This window comes from Balaenoptera musculus, chromosome 5 (assembly GCF_009873245.2).
Source record: "Balaenoptera musculus isolate JJ_BM4_2016_0621 chromosome 5, mBalMus1.pri.v3, whole genome shotgun sequence".
Lineage (NCBI taxonomy): Eukaryota > Metazoa > Chordata > Mammalia > Artiodactyla > Balaenopteridae > Balaenoptera > Balaenoptera musculus.
In genome coordinates, this window is record NC_045789.1 from 45,906,154 (window position 1) to 45,927,593 (window position 21,440).

Genomic DNA, 21,440 nt, shown 5'->3' on the forward strand with positions numbered 1-21,440 from the left:
CAATTACACCACTATACTTCATTATACAGCAAGTGCTTTATGTATACTTCCCATTTCTTCACATATTAAAAAGATGTGTACTTACGAATGACCAGTAGTAACCACATGAAAAGATGTTCAACATCACTTATCTTTAGGAAAATGCAAATCAAAACTGCCATGATACACCACTTCACATCCATTTGGATGGCCATTATAAAATTTAAAAAAGAAAACAGCAAGTGTTGGTGAGGATGAGGAGAAATCAGAACCCTTGTACACTGCTAGTGGGAATTTAAAATGGTGTCGCCACAATGAAAACAGTATGGCAGTTCCTCAAAAAATTAAACGTAGAATTTTTCACCTACTAATCCAGCAATTCTGCTTCTGAGTATATACCAAAAAGAAATGAAAGCAAGGACTTGAGCAGATATTTGTACACTTATATTCATAGCAGCATTATTCACAATAGCCAAAAACAACCGAAATGTGTCCACCGATGGATGACTAAACAAAATGCGATATATACATACAATGGAATACTACTCGGACTTAAAAAAGAAATTGATACATGCTACAACATGGATGAATCTTGAAGACATTATGCTAAATGAAATAAGCCAATCACAAATGGACAAATACTGTAAGATTCCAATTATATGAGGTACTTAGAATAGTCAAATTCAGAGGGACAGAAAGTAGAATAGTGCTTACCAGGGGCTGGGGAAAAGGAGGAATGAGGAGATAGTGATTAATGGATACAGATTTTCAATTTGGGAAAATGAAGAAGTTCTGGAGATGGATAGTGGTGATGGTGGCATAACAATGTGAATATACTTATTAATGCCATTGAACTGTAAACTTAAAAATGGTTAAAATGGTAAATTTTGTTATGTGTATTTTACCACAAGCAGGGAAAAAAAAAAGACATGGACTCAAGAGCCAAGATTGAGAAAAGACTTTTTACTGCTTCATAAGGACGTTCTTAAGAAAAACTGGCTTTAAAACAACAACAATAAAAAATGAGTGTATATGACAGTGAAGAATACAATGACTACTAATACATTTTGGTGCCAACTGTGTAGATTTGTCTTAAAGCAGCTTTAACCACCACCACTGTTTTTGAACCATCAGTGCAAATGCCAGTACAGTGTAAAAGGCAATTACGTCTTAGAAGTATCATGAAAATAATTTGGACCTGATAGACCCCCTCAAAGGGTCTTGGGGATCCCTCCCCCTGGGGCCCACAAACCACACTTTGAGAACCATTACTGAAGCCTATTTTTTCAGAAAAGTCAATGACAGAAAGAAAGAGACATGAAAAGACCACAAAAAAAGCTTTATTTTCATTTTTGTTTGTCTTTTAAGATGAGAAAAACAGTTTGATATGCTGAATAGATATAGTAAGTAATTAATAGTAATTAGTATAGTAGTAATATATAGTAAGTAATCAGATAACTAATGGAGAAAAAAAGAGTAGGGAAAAGATAATCAGGGGGTGTAGTCTCTAAAGTTTGAAGTAAAGGAGAGACAGATATTAGAGGTAGATGGGTGGTGGGAGGGGTTATACTTTGGCTTATAAAAAAGCTCTAAGTCCTGGGAATATAATGTGACTACAGTTAATAATACTATATGTATATTTGAAAGTTGCCAAGAGAGTAGATCTTGAAAGGTCTCATCAGAAGAAAAAAATTCTGTAACTATGTGTAGTGATGTTAACTAGACTTATTGTGGTGGTCATTTCACAGTATATACAAATATGGACTTATTATGTTGTATATCTGAAACTAATATAATCTTATATGTCAATTATATCTCAATTTTTTTAAAAAACTCTCTACTTAGAAAAATACAAACATTAAATAAATGCTTCTTGATGATGGTGATAGTCCCATAGTTTAATAAAAAATATTAAGAAATTTTCTTTTGATATTTTTAAATCATAGATCAAGGACCATTCCATTCTAACTTTTCACTTGCATGCATATAAAAATATGCCACATATACCACAGAAGTAATGTCGTATCATTTTTAAGAAAATTTTTATGGTGTCACATGAATTTATTTCCTGCAAAAACTCAGAAGTGTAGTACTCCAGGCTTAAGTCAGATGCATGTGTGCTATGATCTAAAACAAAACTTGAAAGAACCTGTGTCTTTTTATTTTGAATAAATGTAGCATAAACTGGTTAAATGAAATACAAAAGGGGATTTGATGTTACAGCACATCATACGCTAAGCTTTAAAGTTCCCATAACCTTGAACTAGGAACAGAAGGAAGGAGGGGATAAGAAGTCAGCTATTTCTCTTCTTTTCACTTTCCTCCCTACCAGGAGTTCCCAGATACTGCTACGCTAGATTCAAATGAAGAAGCTAAAGTAATGTGATTTTATGTTACTTACTTCACAGTTCTCGAACACATTATTTCACTTAGGACTGAGTCTTTCTAGACTGAGACAACAAACTGATTTGGGGGAAGTTGCAATTTTAAACCTTTTCATATTAATCCTGACATCTTAAACAACTGCAACACATAGCTTGATGGCCTCAGCAAGGAGCACAGTGGGAAAACTTTAACTCAAAAATGTTTGGGAATACCTCCTTCCACCTCAGACTCCTCATGTACCCATTAATACTCCAGCTGCTTCCAGGATATTAAAAGTCCCCTGGTCCCTTAAGCCTGCTTGAAGTCCCACTCCAATCAAAGGCCAATGCTTGAATGTGCGCAAGAGCCAATTAAGGAGGGCACATGGTAGAAAAAGTGCTAAATTAAAGTCCTGAGACCTAAATTCTGCCCTCCACAACCAGCACTAACAGTGTAACTTTGGTTCATCCCTTACTCTATTTTTTCATAGTTAAATAAGGGCACTGAAATTGGATAATTGCTACAATTACGGGAGATTTAATGGCGCAGCAGCATTTTAAAAGAAAGACTGTTAGTCCAGCAACACCAACTCCAGTTAATAGACTACTGGGGATCCTCTCTGAAGGAAGGTGAGAAGGTCTTTGCCTTAACTCAGATTCTTGTACACCACCCACCATCCCTATCCCTTTATTTAGTCCTCCAAAAAGCAAAACTCAATAGAATTGACCTCAGAATACACCTAATGGCCCACCATAACCTTTTAAAATACACGTAGCCTTTATTAAGAAAGAGCCACTATTCTAAAGTGAGAACAAATTTGAACCGTAACTCTGTAAATAGGAGTTTCTCATGCTAGAAATGCATAGGACAACAAAATGGTTACATCCAACTTTGAACATGATGGATTCATATAGCACCTTGCAAACTCACTTCTAACATTCCTTACAGACAGGATACTACGGGCAAAATGCCATACACAAACACATGTTTGTTCAATCCATGTATCTGCAACATTTCTTAAATTCCCACTTCAGTGAGCTGAAAAACATAAACCTGTAACAGCTAGTTCACTGGGTTTTAAAAATATATAACTATCAATTTGGATCGAGATCCTTAGAATTGTAAAAATAATATTTTGCTAAAAGACGAACAATTAACAAAGATTTAACAATCTGGTTAACTCTTCTCTAGGATTTGAACTAGGCTAGTTGGTAAACAAACAAACAAAAACCTCTTTAGGTCTATATTACTGCAGTACAACACTAGTTAACTATCTTACAAACTTCTGTCATTGATCACAAAAGAGACTATTAAAAGCCTAAGCACAGGGACTTCCCTGGTGGCACAGTGGTTAAGGATCCACCTGCCAATGCAGGGGACACGGGATCGAGCCCTGGTCCGGGAAGATACCACATGCCATGGAGCAACTAAGCCCATGCGTCACAACTACTGGGCCTGTGCTCTAGAGCCTGCGAGCCACAACTACTGAGTCCGCATGCCACAACTACTGAAGCCTGCATGCCTAGAGCTCACACTCTGCAACAAGAGAGGCCACCCAATGAGAAGCCCGTGCACCACAATGGAGAGTAGCCCCTGCTCGCTGCAACCAAAGCCTGCGCACAGAAATGAAGACCCAACGCAGCCATAAATTAAATAATTAATTAATTTTTTTAAAAAAAGTCTTAAGCACAGCTAAGCACATTCTCATCCTACTTCTGGAAAAATAACTCAAAACACACATCCTACTGATCATGACTCAGTGGCATCATTTTTTTTGTACACAAAGAATAGATAGGCCATTAACATTCAGTAGGAGAGACTCTGTTATGCAGGCCAGAGAATAAAGAAGTGGATCATGACCAGTGATGCATAATCCCACTCCCTAGAAAAATAGTCCTGACAACATTCACTAAGTAAAATATTTTACTATATTATGTGTAAGTCATTTTAGTACTAATATCTTAATGATTCCAGAATGAATATTAAAATTTAGACTAACCACTGACCATCTCATTCAAAAGACAATACTTAAGTATGTAAAAAGCTCCAGCCAGCCTGAACAATGGCCCAGCCACAAAAAAATTAAGGAAAATAAGTAAATACAGCAATTAGGCAAGCGAAGGAGTGTGCTGGAAACCTCTCTTCCAGGAAACCAAAGAAGAAATAGAAGACTGTTGAGGGTGATAATGATTAGCTACTAAGAAAACTGCATAAGGACTTGGTTTTTTACCCTCTGATCTGTTACACTAAAGGCTTACAAATTTCCTAATCTAAAAAAAAATAAAAAATTCAATGTTTCTCTACCTAGAAAATGATCACCTCTGATATCACAGACAAGTCAGAGGCGTTTCCCAAAGTAATGGTCATATGTTCCTTCACACAGAGCATTAAGGAGATGAGACCCCCTTCTTGCTAATCTCTCATTCTCTTAGATTCTGGCTGTCACATTAAACCTTGGTACTTATCAGCCACTCAAGAGAAAGCCATAGCCACTTGATCATTTCCAACATTATTACTTTCCTAAGATCAGCTACTCAGAGCACATACTTTAGGCCTCTTCAGCTTGCTCTCTCTGTCCCACAGTAGTGGCTTTCTTAAAGATGTCATGGGTCAAGGGAACTCAGGCTGGAATATTTCTGAGAGTCATACCTAATAAAAAGAGCAATGTAGTACGCACAAAACAAAGATGTACTGTTCCTGTAATCGTAACAAAAAATAAAACAGGCTAGAAATCCAAAAATAAATCTGGTTGTATTTTTTTCATCCAGCTAGATAATACTGTACCTACATTATCATCAAATATATCTACTTATTTTAATTTCTATAAAGGGACACAACTTGAAAAACAGGGCCAATCTGCTCCTAAATATCAACTGAACAGCAGGATATGTCAAATCTGGTTGCTATCCAATTGTTTTACAGTAAATTTTTACTGGCCTTCTGACTGCTGTTCAGTTCAAAAACTCAATCTCTTACAAATGTACTGAATACCTATCATGAGTACAGCACTGCAAGAGATATAAGATGAACATAAGCCAAACCTTAAAGGAGCTTTTAATCTTTCAGCAGAGGAAACTTTTTATTAGACATTTTCTTGGAATAGAACAAAGCTGTGTAAAATAAGTGCAATATGAGCAAGAGTTGCTACACAGGGCATCAAAGGAAGGCATAATTACACTCATTTGGTTGCGAACAGGGTTTCATGGAAAAATAAAGATTGCAAATAACTAACTGTATTTTAAATGTATTCTGCAAGATCCAATTTCAACAGAATGGGGGAGGCAGGTGTCTGCATTCTAAGCAAATGTAACAACACAAGCTGAAAAACAGGAATGAGAAAGCATCAGAGAAGTGCAGAAGATATCAAGTACATATGCAATAGTGATATACACCTAGGGTTGGAGTGAGAGATTAAGGCTGGAGAGGGGCTTGGGGTCACATTACAGAGGACCTTGAATCCCAGAGTAATGAGTCTGCACTTCACTTGGTTAGGCAAATAAGAGGGTGACATAATCAGAAGTCCACTTCAGAGAGAATAAATTTGAAGGAATACAAGTGTTGATTTGGTGAGTAAAGAGCATAAAATGGGAGGGATAGTCCACATTAAGAACATACTTCTTTAAGAAGTATTAGGGACCCAGACTAGAGCTGACAGCACTGGAAACAAAAACTAACGTTCCTCACACATATCATGGTTAAATTTTCTATCCGTAAACTCACTCAGATAAAGTATAACCATACCCTTCCTCATATATTCTTTACAAATAAAAACGTGAAAAACAAGAAAGTTTCTTTACTTCCAGATACCCTCTAAAATACACATACTATAAATGAATCACTTGGAGAACACAAATTACTAAAATGACAAAAGCAGCAACTAAGGCCGTACATCCTTCGAAATTAAATAGTACTCTGAAATGCCATACAATTTTATTTGAGCACCCATCCCCTACCTTAAGGCTACCACATAAGACAACTTCTTAGAAAAGACTTTTTTCCAATGATTAAGAAATAATTTTATACCGTGGAATAAAAAATAAATTGCTACCCTATACTGAAGTTTGCCAAAAAACTCAAATGCAGGGGCTTCCCTGGTGGCGCAGTGGTTGAGAATCTGCCTACCAATGGAGGGGACGCGGGTTCGAGCCCTGGTCTGGGAAGATCCCAAATGCCACGGAGCAATTAGGCCCATGCGCCACAACTACTGAGCCTGCGCGTCTGAAGCCTGTACTCCACAGCAAGAGAGGCCGCGACAGTGAGGGGCCTGAGCACCGCGATGAAGAGTGGCCCCCGCTCGCCGCAACTAGAGAAAGCCCTCGCACAGAAACGAAGACCCAACACAGCCAAAATAAATAAATAAATAGCGTTCCCTTTAAAAAAAAAAAAAAAACCTCAAATGCATGATAATCAAACACAATCCTTTCATTACAGTCTCAATCCTAAAACTGTTCATCATTATCCCTCCTTTCTCATGCTCCTCTCTTATCACCAGGAGAAGTAAAATTCAGTTATATAGACAGAATCAGAGAATGCTAAAATGGAAAAAGATGTTACAGGTTCATCTTTACCCACTTCATTTTTTTTCCTTGAGGAAACTGAGGTCAAAATGTCACAATGTGTGGACAATGTGTTTTGCACAGGGATGTTCTTTACTTTCTATTTATAATGTCAAAAACTGGAAATAAGTTCAACAGAAAATTGTATTGGAATGGTAGACTATGGTATATTGATGATTCTGAAAAATTCTGATTTTGAAGAACTTTAATTATATGTAAATGTTCACAATATTAAAAAAAAGAAAGAAAAGATCCCACATGCAGCAGAGCAACTAAGCCCGTGCACCGCAACTACTGAGCCCACGCACCCTCAACTACTGAAGCCCGCACACCTAGAGCTCGGCAACGAGAGAAGCCAGAAGCCACCACAATGAGAAGCCTGTGCACCACAACGAAGAGTAGCCCCCGCTCGCCGCAACTAGAGAAAGCCCACGCACAGCAACGAAGACCCAATGCAGCCAAAAAACATTAAAAAATAATTTAAAAAATTTTTTTAATTAAAAAATAAAGTAAATGCAAAAAAGTTTAAAAAAAAAGTCACAATGTGAGTTAGTGGCATTAACTGGGATTAGCAGCTCGCCCGACTCCAAGTTTTGCCTTTTTTTTTTTTTTTAATAGTTGCCTCCAAGAAGGCGTCATTTCAAATTTTAATATAATGTTAAAATAGGAAAACTAGTAGCGACAATTGTTTCACATTTTAAAATAATATCCATTGCAAAGTGCCTCTCCAAAGGTTACGTCCCAAACTATGCCCTTAATGTTACTGGAATTCTAAGACAAACCCAAAATTCCAAAAACAAAGTCCCTCTGTGGAAAGGCCCGACAACCACTTTCCTACAGAGAGTTTTGAAACTTAGCAGAAATGTGCTGACTGATCTCATTTGTAAAGATGATACATACAGAGACAGAGAATCTCCAAATTAACTAAGTGCCCAACTATTTAAAACGGCTCAGTCATTAACCACTCAATGTCCCAACTGAGTCCCCTAAAAATAGTGGCTTGTGGGTACATAAATGGTTCACCAGATGGATGCAGGATAAAAAATCAGGGAATGAGCAGTCTCAAGCCTTTGCTGATGAAACCTTATGCAGCACTGAAATTGCCATTCAGACTCTTAATGTCAGAATTCCAGATCAAGGTTTTAATCATTTTGATAGCCACCAAACGTGTTCTAATAAATGTGTATGTTCTACTTTAAGCTTTGACCAAAAAAAAAAAAAAAAAAAAAAAAAAACCACGGAGAGAAGGGGTGAAAGAGAACCCCCCAGATAATACACAAGATTAAAGAACACTAGAGAAGATCAGGAATCAATGTAAGAACAGACATCAATTCTACCTTTTAGTATGTTCCTTAGTACTAACAACATCAATTTTCTATTTATCCCTCCTGCACACTCCATAATGGAAAAATACTAACAAGTATTAATTTATTTCCATTATTTTTAAAATAACCAAAGACAACCTTTCCAATTTGCTCAGCCCTAAGCACACAAAGTTGACTACAGCTAAAAGCAAAGAAATTTGACATACCAGTGCAATTTAGCCCCTTTATTGGACATAAATGTATAGTTTCCACTACATACTTTTGAAGTGTTGAAAATTGGGAATTGTTTTAGTGTCAGTATCTTGTCCTTGAATAAAACTGCCACCTCTAGAGAAAACATATCAGCAGACAATCAAATTTACATCTTAGCCGCTATCCCTACAATGATAACATAAACAACGCAAAAGAGAAGCATCTGTTAATAAGATTCTATGTAATATCCTTTACTGCAAATTACTTAAATATTATTGTGAAAGCATATGCTGCTATCAAGGTCAAAATTCTATACAGCTGATTGTAACATAAAAATCATATGTGACTGAATGCCATATAATAATTATCTAATCAAAATGATTCAGATTTTTTACAAACATAAACGTGAAACTTAATTCAGGATAAATGTAATACCTAACCTAAAAGCAAGTTACTACAATGCCAGAATCAGATTTCACTGAAAGCTTGTAACTAAATCTGAACCTAAAACTAAGCCATATTGATTGAGAGATCCGGCATGCACTGTTAGGTACTGTCACAAATTATCTTGTCAATATCACACATTACCTACTGATCTTCATAACAGGTATTAACTACGCGTTACAGAAAAGGAAACAATGTTTCCTGATAGTTTAATTCAACAACAACAAAAAAATCCTGGACAGGAAGTAAGGATACAGAGATAAATAAATAAGACCCTGTCCTCAAAAAGCTCTCCATCCAAAAAAGGCTGTCAAAATCAACTGCAGAATATAAAACAATTTCACAATTGCATGTAAAAATACTTTCCTTCTTTTAACTCAGCCACCTTTGCTAAATAAAGAAAAATATGTCAATAGAGAAAGATGACTTAAGGGGGCATCCACATTATTCTTTCTTTGCTGTTTCAAGAAAGCTAATTTAAACAACACTTTGCCTTAAACAAACTTTGTCTTGAAACTTTGTCTTCACCAAAGTAGAAAATTCAGGGTCCCCAGACGTAAGTAGAAGACCTTTGAGGGGACAAGAACTAAAGAGCCCTCCACTGGTACTTCTTAATTCGCAAATTAGGTCTTAAATTCTATTAAAGAATTCTGGTTTAAAAAAAAAAAAAGTCAAAAATCATTTCCTTTGAAAAGTATTTGAATGTCCATGATACAGTGAGGCAATTTTTATGACACAAAAAGCAATTAATACAGAGTCCTTTCAGCCTCAAGAATTTTACTATCTGCTAGGGGCCTTGAGACAGGAACAATAATTAACCTCCCTAGTGTTTCCAAGTGCTTACATAATTGCATCTCAAGACAAAAGATTAAATGTGATAAGGGGGAAAAAAGCAAACAGCTACAAATGTCCACAGGAAGAAGGGAGTGATCACAGCCAGCAGTTAGGAAGCTAGGATTAGACAGCCACAAGCAGAGTGAAAGGCAAACAGAGGATTCAATCACAGAGCAAGGAGGAGAGGCGCACACTGTGGCTGGAGCAAAAAGCATTACTAGGAAATAACCACAGCTAAGACTCAGAAGGTAGGTGAATGACTGAGCATGGACAATCATGAACGCCTGGCCAAAAACATGTGACCAAGTAAGATGACTTCTCAGCAACACAACTGTTCCCTCCCTCCCCTTCACTCCTGAGTTTCAAGGCATCGGAGTCTCCTGGTATTCCTTTGCCTCTCTGGCAGCTCCTTTTTAGTCTTTTCAGTCTTTGCCTACTCTAAATCACCGGTTCTCAAGGCACTGTTCCTGGAGCAGCAGTATCTGCATTGATGAGCAAGTTGATAGAAATGCAAATTACGGGCTCCACCCAGACATACAAAATCAAACTTTAGAGGTCAGGCTCTGCAATCTGTGTTTTGCCAAGCCCTCCAAATAAATGATTCTGGTAAACTCTAATGTCTGAGACCAATGTTCCACAGGTGTCCTTCATGAGAGCCTTCCCCTTCTCATTCTACACCCTCTGCCTACACCAATCCTCTCCCGGGCTTAAAATAACAGCCAAATGCTCACCAATCAGAAGTACGTGTCTCTAAGTCCAAACACCTTTGCTGAGTACTGGACAATATATTCAACTTCTCACTTGACATGCATTTCCCCTCTCAGGTATCTCAACTAAACATGTCTGGAATTACTGGATATCCTCCCAAACCCCCCCACCCCCAAACCTGTTCCTTCTCTACTCTTCCCCATCTCAATAAATAGCACCTCCTTCATCCAAGAAGTACATAAGCAAGTCATTCTTCACACTTCCTACAACACCCACCTCCATCCAATCCACAACCAGGTCTTCCCATTCAAGCATTAGTAACATTAGGTTCCATCCCCACTGCCATCATTTTAACTAATCATCTAATTTGTATACCTCTTAAACAGTCTCTATAGAGCAAACACCATGATCTTATGAAAATACAAATCGGAGCGTGTCACGGCCCTAATTTAAATCCTTCAGTAGCTTCCCATTGCATTTTCAGACAAAATCTACAATCCCCAACATGGCATACAAAGACCTGGATCCCGGTCCTCTCCAAAACCTCCTTGGGTCCTTCTTCCATGTGATTCATTCATGATAGTCCATAGCTCTGGACATATTTCAGTTCCTGAAACTCTTCCCCACATAGGAGTTTCTCTCTTCATGACATACTCCATACCATGCCACCTTCATACCTCTGCCTTTACTTAACTCTCCTCATACTTCAGATTTCTGCTAAAATGTCAAAAAAAAAAAAAAAGCCTTCCTTCATTCTCCAATACAAATTGAATCAGTTATTCTCTCATAAAACCCTATGCTTTCTTCTCACGGCAATTATCAAAATTGTTAACTACATTAACCTGATTAATTCTGTTTAACATTTATCTTCTCCACTAGACTGTAAGTTCCATAATGCCAGAGAAATACCTGTTTTGTTCTCTGCTGTATAAATAGCACCTAATACAGAGCCTGGCATTTTAAAAAAAAGGCATTTAATAAATAGTTAGGGAATAGTAACAGTTGTTGATATCTTTACTAAATCCTCCCCTCTGCTTTGTTATCTCTCAAGAACTTTTACTTACATGTTACTGGGTAGCCACAGATAATTCCTGCAAATGAGATACCATGCTTAAAGATTCTTACTGATTTATCCTGCAAGATCACATGTACCTTACTACCCTCCTGTAAAATTAACAATAAGAATTGACACCTAGCCTAAATTCACCCTACTCTAAGCAGTTAACTCTGAGAGCTACTGAGCTACTTTTACAGAACTCTGTAGTAAATTCCTGGCCTCCAATTACTGACAGTGCCAATAACCCTCATGCCCATGTCAGAAAGTCCTATGCATCCAATCATATTCAAAATACCACTCCTATCCAGTCCCATAACCTCATGATTAGACTATGTCAACAAATTTTGGATGGTGTCCTGCTCTCCACGCTCCCCATAAGTCCGCTTTTTACCAAAGACACTTAAGGGAAAAAGTCTACTTGACAACCCACTCTTCGCATTATCAATCAATATTAAATGCTTCTGACTAGCACTGAAGGTCTACAGAGGCATACGATCCAAAAGCAGTCCTACATTTTAGCAAAAACTTGGACGGTTACATTGAATTATATGTGCTTGACAATTTGACACTGTTTCAAGCTAAAATTCACATATAGCTCTGCCTCATTTCTACAGCCCGAAGTTGAAATTCCACTCCTGAAACTAAATTGTTTTCGAGGAAAACCATAAAAATGGCCCACTGTGATATCAGTCCTCTCAATTTTGAGCAAGAACTAAAAAGGTGCAAGTTGTCAGCATTTTCAAACATCTATATACTCAACTAGAAAGAGATTATGATACAAAGTGTATAATATTTCAGAAAGGAAACTACACCAATAGTTTAGTTATAACATAGAACATAAGTATACCCCTGAGAATGTGGGTTTTTTAAATATATATAATAAAACATGTATGTGCATGTAAATATATACATACATACACATACCTATACATACATACATATACAGTTGATCCTCATTATTTGGAGAGTTCGTATTTGTAAACTTGCTTACTTGCTAAAATTTATTTGTATCCCCGAAATCAATAAAATATCCCAAATCAATACAATGGCACTTTCATAGTTATTTGCAGACATGCGCAAAGTGGTGAAACTTTTGAGTAAGCCAGCTGGAATCAACGAGGTATTGCTCTGCCTTGTTTCAGCTCTCACTGCTATAAACAAGGGCCCTTTTCAAGGTCTATGTAGTGTCATGTTTTTCTCATTTTTGTGTTTTTTATTGGTGAGTTTGTTGTTTAAAATAGCCCCCAAGCATAGTGCCAAAGTGTTGTCCATCTAGCGTTGTCCATCTAGTGCAAGAAGGCTATGACGTCCCTTACAGAGAAAATCTGTGTATTCACTAAGCTTCATTTAGGCATGAGTGACAGTACTGTTGACCATTAGTTCATTGTTAACGAGTCAACAATAATATATTAAACAAGGTGTCTTTAAACAGAAACACACATAAAACAAGGTTATATAGTGACTGGTTGACAAAAATGCTGTAAACACAGGCTTGCGGTACACTATTTCCCCGAGGAACACTGATTCAGTATTTGCTAAATCACTGGTCACAGCGACTTTATAGAACGTGACTACCGTGAATAATGAGAATCAAGTATGTATTTGAAGAGGGGGGCGGCAGCACTCACACCAGGCTTATTGAAGACTCAAAAGACACTGCAGAGGTCATTCTGAGCAAGCTGCCTATATTTGCAGTAGCATGGCAAAAACACCTCAGGACAAAGCATCTACAGGGTCTTGCCTCTATTTAAACAACACTGACACAAAGCAAAAATGTAAAATCTACTAAGTTTGTTTTTTGATCTGTCTTTGCTTCTACCCTTTTCCCACTCAATGGTACACCTCTCCCCAATTCAGGTACTCTAAACTCTACAGTAACGCCTTTTCACAAGCACTTGCCCTAATCTTACAATTGGGCAAATGTATCTGTAAATTATTGAATGATCATTCTTGAATGTAAACCACGTTTGTGCTTAAACATCTTATCTAAATTGTAGCATTACTTATTCAGAAAGAAGAGATGATATTAAGCATATGAAATAACAATATGTTGTCAGGATCAAAAAGTAAACGGAATATAGATGATTTCCGTGGTGCGCGTGCTGAAAATAGAAGAAATACACAAGGAACAAAGCCTAGGCCTCAGCCTTCCCTCTGGGGAAGGCCAAAAGCCTAGTTCCAGGAGCTGGGGTGTCGGGTTGGGGAAGTGCCATCTTCCAAAAGAGTTTGTTCAACGCTTGCTTCCTCCTAGCACTTGATTACGGATTTTTCCAAGATAAATGACAAATTTATGGCATAAGTAAGTGGAACACTCTAATAGTGACATTAGTGACGGAAACATTTTTTTAAATTTTGTGTGTGTGTGTGCTTGAGCACTCCCCCTTTTGAAATTCATTTGTATTTGCATTTTCCAAAATTATTTCTTTTTTATTGAAAATGGTTTGCTCAGGGTAATGACAGGACATGCGTGGAGCAGCGGTAGAAGCTACCAAAGTCTAACTTGATGAAATGTCAATGATTTCTTATTAAGTAAAAGACCCATTTGGGATTTAGTGAAATGAAGTGAGTAATGTTATTCAAGCCACCCTTTAGTTACTACAACAATTCAAAAACAGAAGTACAGCATGTGAGTTAACAGCCATGTCTTCTTAAAACCTATAGCTTAATCTACAACTCAAACACTTGAAGTTAACGTATAATAAAGAACTAGGAACTTGTACAGCATGGTAAATCTGTCTATCAACACCAATTACCATACATTCATTATTTGACAAGCTAAAGATCCTCCTCCCACCTAAGGTTCAGCTAGGCTCATTATTAGGGGCAATGGCTTGCAAAACAATGACATCCATCCTGAATAATTCAAGATTTCTTTCTCTTTAGAATATTTTATAGACAAAAATCTTCAGGTTTTTCTTTTGTACTAATTTGCTATTGTTTCTGGCATTTCAAAAAACACAAGTGGAATCTCAGTCTACTTGTCTCCAAACCACATCAACAACTGACCCTCAGAGAACCAAAACTACTGTCTTTGGTTTCGTCTCTCTTAATCTTGAAACTTAAAAGGGCAAATTATCAACAAATAATTTCTTGAGAAATTTTAAAGTATTTTTGTAATATTCTGCAGTTAAAACCTCAAGTCAGTGAAGCATGCAATAAAACAAGAGTATTTCTTACAAGCCAATTATACAAGAAATACAAAACTAAAAGTGTAGGATCTTTTTCTTTTAATGGAGCAAACTTCTTTGTAAGCAGACTCTCAACTGTTGACATAGTCTGATAAAGATAATGAAGAATCGAACACAAAACTTCTCAAGTGAAAGTTAACCTGCTTTCATATCGTCTTTTAAAGTCTTATCAAAGAAGACATACCGAAAGGGTATGACTAGCACCCTGCCTGATAGAGAAGATTCTAAAAAAACAAAGATAAGTGGACTTCAAGTTTACCTGCTCCCCCAAAGCAACCTACTAACTGCATTTGGGGCAAAGTATCACCTCCATCACGCGCACGCACAGAAATAAATTGTTTTTCAACTGATGACTGAGCAGGAGCAAACCCAGGCTGAACAGCGGGGGCTGCAGAGTCCTGTGCCCTGCGTCGCGAGTGGTGAGGCCAACGCTTGACACCCCCCTGAGCCACAGCGGGGACAGAAAAGCCCCAATCCTGCTCGGTCTGACCCTCTAATGAGTCACTGGTCCAATCACGACACCGCAGCACTCGCTAAGACGTTTCCTATTTATTTCTTTGCGTCAAGAAGGACTGAAAATGACAAACTCGTACTGAAATAACTGTGAACGGGTCAGAGCTGCCGGCGGCGAGAAAAGCCGACTTAAGAGCGAGAGCCCGAGCTACTCTAAGAGCCCCCGCTGGCCCGGCAGAGGAGGCAGAAGGGGTTAGAGTGAGCCGAGAGCGCGAGGAGACAAGCGGGCGAGGACCTGGAGAAGCTACCGCCACACCCCAGCCCTCCCTCACCTGCCGGCCCGAGCCTCCCCAGGCGCCCGTACCTTCGGCCAGTGACTCCTCCAGGGTGACCTGGTAGCGGCCGACCGCGAACACCCGAACCCCCACGGACGAGCTACCAGAGCCGGCCCCGGCCCCGCCGGCCCCGCCACCCGCCGCTCCACCGCCGCCGCCGCCGCCCTCCGACTTGGGCATTCGAGAGAACTTCTTCATGGTCCCGCCGGCGCGCTGGAGGGCGCGGGGCGCGCGCAAGGGCGAGCGAGAGGGTGAGTGCCCGGTCCGGCACGCGGCCGGGCGTCCGCGAGGGGTCGCCGCCCCTCGCTCGTCCGAGCGTCCGAGCGCGCTACGGCCCGCCGAGCCTCACATTCCGCGCGCGCCGAGCGCACTGCCCCGGCCCCGCCGCCCGCTCCGCGGCTCCGCTGCAGCTGCCGGGCTCCCGCAGAGGGCGGCGAGGAGGGCGGGGACAGGGCGGGGCGCGAGGGGGCGGGCCCGAGTGCGAGGGCGACGCGGCCGCCTCCGCCAGTGCCCCGGGAGCCCTCGCCGCCGCACCAGGCGCCCGGACCACGAGTCCCGGAGGAGGGCGCAATGGAGGGAGATGGCGAAGGGGGCGGGGCGGCCGGCCCCTCCGCGGAGTGGGCTGGTCCGCTCAGGCCGCACACCCTCTGGACAGCATCCCGCGGCACCGCTGCCGCCCCAGCCGAACCCGCGCCGCCCGCCACTCGAGGCCGTTGGCGGCGCGGCGCCCCTGCCGACCGCTCACTGAGGCCAGGCGCCCCGCGCAGGCGCGTGGCCTGCGCCGCCGGAAGTGACGGTTCCGGCTCTTGTCACGTGGAGGGGGGATGGGGGAGGCGATGGGGGGGGTTGGGGACGAGAGCGAGGTCCGGAATCCCGGGTCTGGGGTCCTGGCCTGGAGGGTTCAGGCCTGGCTCCTGGGGTCCTGGCTTCGAGCAGGGAGGTGGCCCGGGGACCAGTTTTCGCGCTGGCTGTGCGCGGTGTCTGTCATCTCGGCCAGGAGTTGGTATGTCACTCTGGGGGCTTAAAAATGCCAACAACTTTACGCCCGCTAACGGACTTCTCGCTGTATTTCTAAGCTGGTTTTCCAGAGCTTCTTCCCTGAGAATCTTCTTCCGCCCGCCCACCCCGAGCGTGGGAGGTGGGAGCAGCGCGGAACTGGAGCGGATTCCAGGAACCCAACTTCCAAAGCCGTGGTGTCGCACTCTAACAGACGCTTGTGCTAGGGAGCGTTTTGCGGTTTATAAATGATTTAGGAGTACTTGCAGAATCTCGTGTGTGCTGTGCAAGAGCCCTGTGAAGTATTCAGAGCAGTTATTAAGTCCGTTTAGAGACTTTTCATCACCTTTGGCCAAGAGAGATTAACGGACTCGCCCAAGGTCACATGGCTGGCTTGTGATAGAACTGTGACTACAAGGGCCATCCTTTGATACTTAGTTGCATACTTTGGGCCATCCGGAAAAAGTAGGTTAGGGTCAGATGGTTGAAAAACGGCAGATTTAGGACTGTTTGGAAGCAAAACCAGCCATCGGTTCCCCCTTCCTCCTTTAACAAAGAGATTTGCCCATTTTAAAAAAAAAGAGCCGTTTGCATCCATTTCATAAACTGCAGGAATCTCAACGCCTGCGGGGTGAGGCACGCAAAGTGAACGTGGTGTTAAGACGTTCGGGGTGGTAGGGAATGGGAAATCATTGAGCGTGTGTAAAGAAAGCAGCCGATTCTCAAATCCAGCCTGCTTTCCCCCCCGTATGAATACAGGCCCACTGTGGCCAAAGGTTCCATTTCTTAAGAGAAGCCAAAAATCTGGATTTTTTTCTAATATGGCACTTTCCAAATTTTTTAAATGTAGGCCAAATAAATTGTGCCTGCGGGACTCCAGTCTGAACCTTCTATGAAAGTAGATGATGTGGTTCTATCCCCACCCCTGTTTCTTTATCCAGCTTTTTAATGAGATACGGGCAGAAACGTTAGAAAATGTGCTTAGGCAAAAGACTTTGGGCTTAAAATCTTCCATTTTTTTTCTTCCCCTCTGCTATTTCGAGAGAAGCTATTTCTGACAACATTAAAACAGTGCTCTGGATTTGGGCATCTTTGCTGCATAACCCTCTAAGCTAAAATTCTTCGTCCAGTGACCTGACCTTTAAAAGTCCAGCTCAATGGAAGTCAGATATGTCAGATCATTGATGTGGTGTGACAATTGGGAATTTCCATTCAGAAATAAGCAGACCATTCTCCTTACTGTGGGGATTCACTGTGGAGTCTCATTCCTACAATATTTGAATTATATTTTTTCAAGCCAAATAACTGAGAAATATAGTCATTTCATACAATCTAAACTGCAATCAGCCTAATATACAAAGTTGAGGCCTAATACATATTCATCTGATGACAACACAAGAGTAAATTAAGTCTCCTGTGATCAGTTTGGGAGCCAATTTACCACAATTGCTGTGGTTTAAAAAAAAAAAAAAAAAACTTTTGTGTACCCAAATAACCTGACTTCTGATATGGAAGTTGATAATTAATTTAAGGCATAGATCCTCTCTCAAAAATTATGGGTAACACTAAGCAATGTGTTCTTTAATTTTTCATCAAGCACATAATAAAAATTTGAATATTGTTTGATCGTCTCAGAATGTTAACTCCACAATATTCTATGACAAACATGTTACTAATAAGAAGGCAAAAACATTGTATTACTAATAAGAAGAATGCCAAGCATTTACAAACACTATCAAAAGATGTTGATATTAACTGTCAGATTGTATCCTCCTAGCAACTTTGTGAGTCAAAATTAACTGTCCATAAACCGATTTGTAGGCAGAAAATGAGATACTAATAAGTGGAAAAACTATATTGAGAATTCTAGTCTTTTAGTTTTGCATTCATTTCACTTTGGTTTCCTGTTGGAAAATAAAATAGAAGAAAAAGTATGGATAATGTACATTCTGATCATCTTAAACATTGTCATTGAGGTGACTTACAGTAAGAACACAGATATAGAATAATAGAGAGAAAAAGTTAAAATTACATTTCAGGGGTTTTTTTTCAATATAAATGTCAATCTTTCTAATGTTTACAGCTGTACTGTGATTAAAATAGTTGGAAACTAGCCACATAATAAAGACTTTTATTTAAAGCAGCTTGTTTCAGTTTACAAGGTTTCATGTTACAATATACTGATAAAGTCAGCAGATCATTGTAGCCAACTAAACGATTCAGAGATCCTCAAACAGGAAGGAATTTGACAATGGTGAGGAGGAGGGAGGATTATTGTTATATTTTTGTCTTCTACTGGAAAGCTATAAACCTTCTTGTTACTTTGACCCTCATCTATTTTGCACTAAGGTGGCTCTCAAAGACATATGTGAAGTAAGAATGACTGGCATGGATCAAAGTATGCTTATCCCAAAAGGCTTATTCCAGTGCCATAATTACCTATATAAATCATCTCTTCCAATGCCTGATTGATCACTTTTCCTCAGGAGTCAATGTTTTCCTTTGATGATGTGTCTTCAATCATTATTAGCCTCATTATGTTTTACTAGGAGGAAAAATTATCCTCCCTGCCTAACAGAATTACATTATACCTAGTTAAATGCCCATATCTTTGCTTTCCAAAAAAGTAAAAGTCCTGAAGTCCATTAAAAGAATATATATATATAGCCATTTAAAAAGTGTTTTTTTAAAATATCACTGATATTTAAATCCTCTGTTAAAACTACTCAACATCATTACTATGCCTGTAAAAAATATATATACATCAAAGAAAATTCAATCTGATAGTATAGTTTAAAATACCAAGATGCTCATAAATACTCTTAATAAGAGAAATGACTCATTTGACATAAAATACTTTTCTGTGATGATAGAATTTTTCCTGTAACTTGACCAGGCTTTTAAAAAAGACTGCAAGAATGGCCATCATTAAAAAATCTACAAACAATAAATGCTGGAGAGGGTGTGGAGAAAAGGGAACCCTCTTGCACTGTTGGTGGGAATGTAAATTAATACAACCACTATGGAGAACAGTATGGAGGTTCCTTAAAAATCTAAAGATAGAACTACCATATGACCCAGCAATCCCACTACTGGGCATATACCCTGAGAAAACCATAATTCAAAATAGTCATGTACCACAATGTTCATTGCAGCACATTTACAATAGCCAGGACATGGAAGCAGCCTAAGTGTCCATCAACAGATGAATGGAGAAAGAAGACGTGGCACATATGTACAATGGAATATTACTCAGCCATAAAAAGAAACGAAATTGAGTTATTTGTAGTGAGGTGGATGGACCTAGAGACTGTCATACAGAGTGAAGTAAGTCAGAAAGAGTAAAACAAATACCGTATGCTAACACATATGTATGGAATCTTAAAAAAAAAACAAAAATGTTCTGATGAACCTAGGGGCAGGGCAGGAATAAAGACGCAGACGTAGAAAATGTACCTGAGGACACGGGGAGGGAAGGGTAAGCTGGGACAAAGTGAGAGGGTAGCATTGACACATATACACTACCAAATGTAGACTAGATAGCTAGTGGGAAGCAGCTGCATCGCACAGGGAGATCAGCTCGGTGCTTTGTGACTACCTAGAGGGGTGGGATAGGGAGGGTGGGAGGGAGATGCAAGAGGGAGGGGATATGGGGATATATGTATATGTAGAGCTGATTCACTTTGTTATGCAACAGAAACTAACACAACATTGTAAAGCAATTACACTCCAATAAAGATGTTAGAAAAAAAAAAAAGAAATGGAAGCATAGAGAAATTAAGGATCCTGCCCAAGATCAATCAGATAATAAAGATCAAAACCATGATTAGATCTTTTTTTGCCTCCGCATTCTTAGCCCATGCTCTATATTGCTATGTTATAATAAACAATGTTTAACTAGTAAACCACTTTTGATATAAAAAAAATTTAAAAGACTGCAAGAGGTAGGCAACTTCACCACCAAGAGAGGTAATTTGATCCCTGACCCTGCTGAATTGGTGGCGGGGGGGAAGAGTCCACCAGGTATACAGCACCTTAGCCTCACACCTCATGACAGGAATATCTTCCTGCCTCAAGAAGCATTTGTCCTAGAAGGGGATTACAGTCACATCCCCGGATATGTTCCTGCCCTCCCTCTTCTTGTTAGCCTTTGCATCTCCCTGCTATGGCCGAGCTACTCCCTGCTCCCAGTTACATTCATATAAAACTTAGCAGAGCGTAAAATAAGAACTAATTCTTATTGGGCACTTGCAATGTACCAGCGCTCTTCAAAAATAGCAATATACCAGTGCTATTAACTCAGTAAATCTTCGTGACCACACTATGAAATGACATCTTAGACCATTACTGTCACTTTGCAGATGAGAATACTGATTCACAGAGAGATAGGTTACATACCCAAGGTCTGTCTTGTGGCTTGTAGCAGGTTTCAAAACCAGGTAGTATGACTTCATAGCTCATGCTCTTAACCCACTACACCATGGAGACTCCTTGAAAACACACAATAAACAATATGATTGCTGCAGTTTAAGGTGATAAGGTACCTTCCTATGCTCTCTGGTCACATCACTCACCAAATGTGAGTGTGCTGCTAGGGTTCAGGGAACCCTACTGTGATAAGTGAGATTAATTTCTGATTAACCAGGTATATTTAAAATTTAACAAATAGTTGCTGAATATCTGCAATGGGTAAAGCACTGTGAATTGCGGCGGGGGGAGGGAGCGGATAACTAGGAGATGCAAAGTTGAATAAGACAAGATTTCAGAGTTTGTACTCTTGCAGGGTGGGGGAGACATGTACACAACCATATAATAGAGGCAGGGAAGAAAGATTGAAAGTGGAGATAGAGTTGACTGTAAGCTCTGGACAGAAATGATGAGCTCTAACGTTATGCAATGATGGTACGTTGCCTTCAAATCTCCTCCTGACAGTGTGGTTGATGTTATGATCTTCAAAACTTCTGGGGGGCTTCCCTGGTGGTGCAGCGGTTAAGAATCCGCCTGCCAAT

At 39.9% G+C, this 21,440-nt stretch overlaps 1 protein-coding gene across 3 annotated transcripts in view; it reads right to left on the reverse strand.

Annotated features, from left to right (window-relative positions):
- BMP2K (BMP2 inducible kinase) overlaps positions 1–15,811 on the reverse strand; it is a 125,272-nt gene extending 109,461 nt beyond the window's left edge. The window contains exon 1 of one of the 3 annotated variants that reach the window (XM_036852013.1): positions 15,465–15,811. In XM_036852013.1, coding sequence (XP_036707908.1) covers positions 15,465–15,633 — 169 coding nt within the window. In that variant the 5' untranslated portion in view covers positions 15,634–15,811. The remainder of the gene's footprint in view (positions 1–15,464) is intronic. The other 2 variants (XM_036852014.1, XM_036852015.1) reach the window with 2 other exon arrangements.
- Between the last annotated feature and the right edge of the window lie 5,629 nt (positions 15,812–21,440).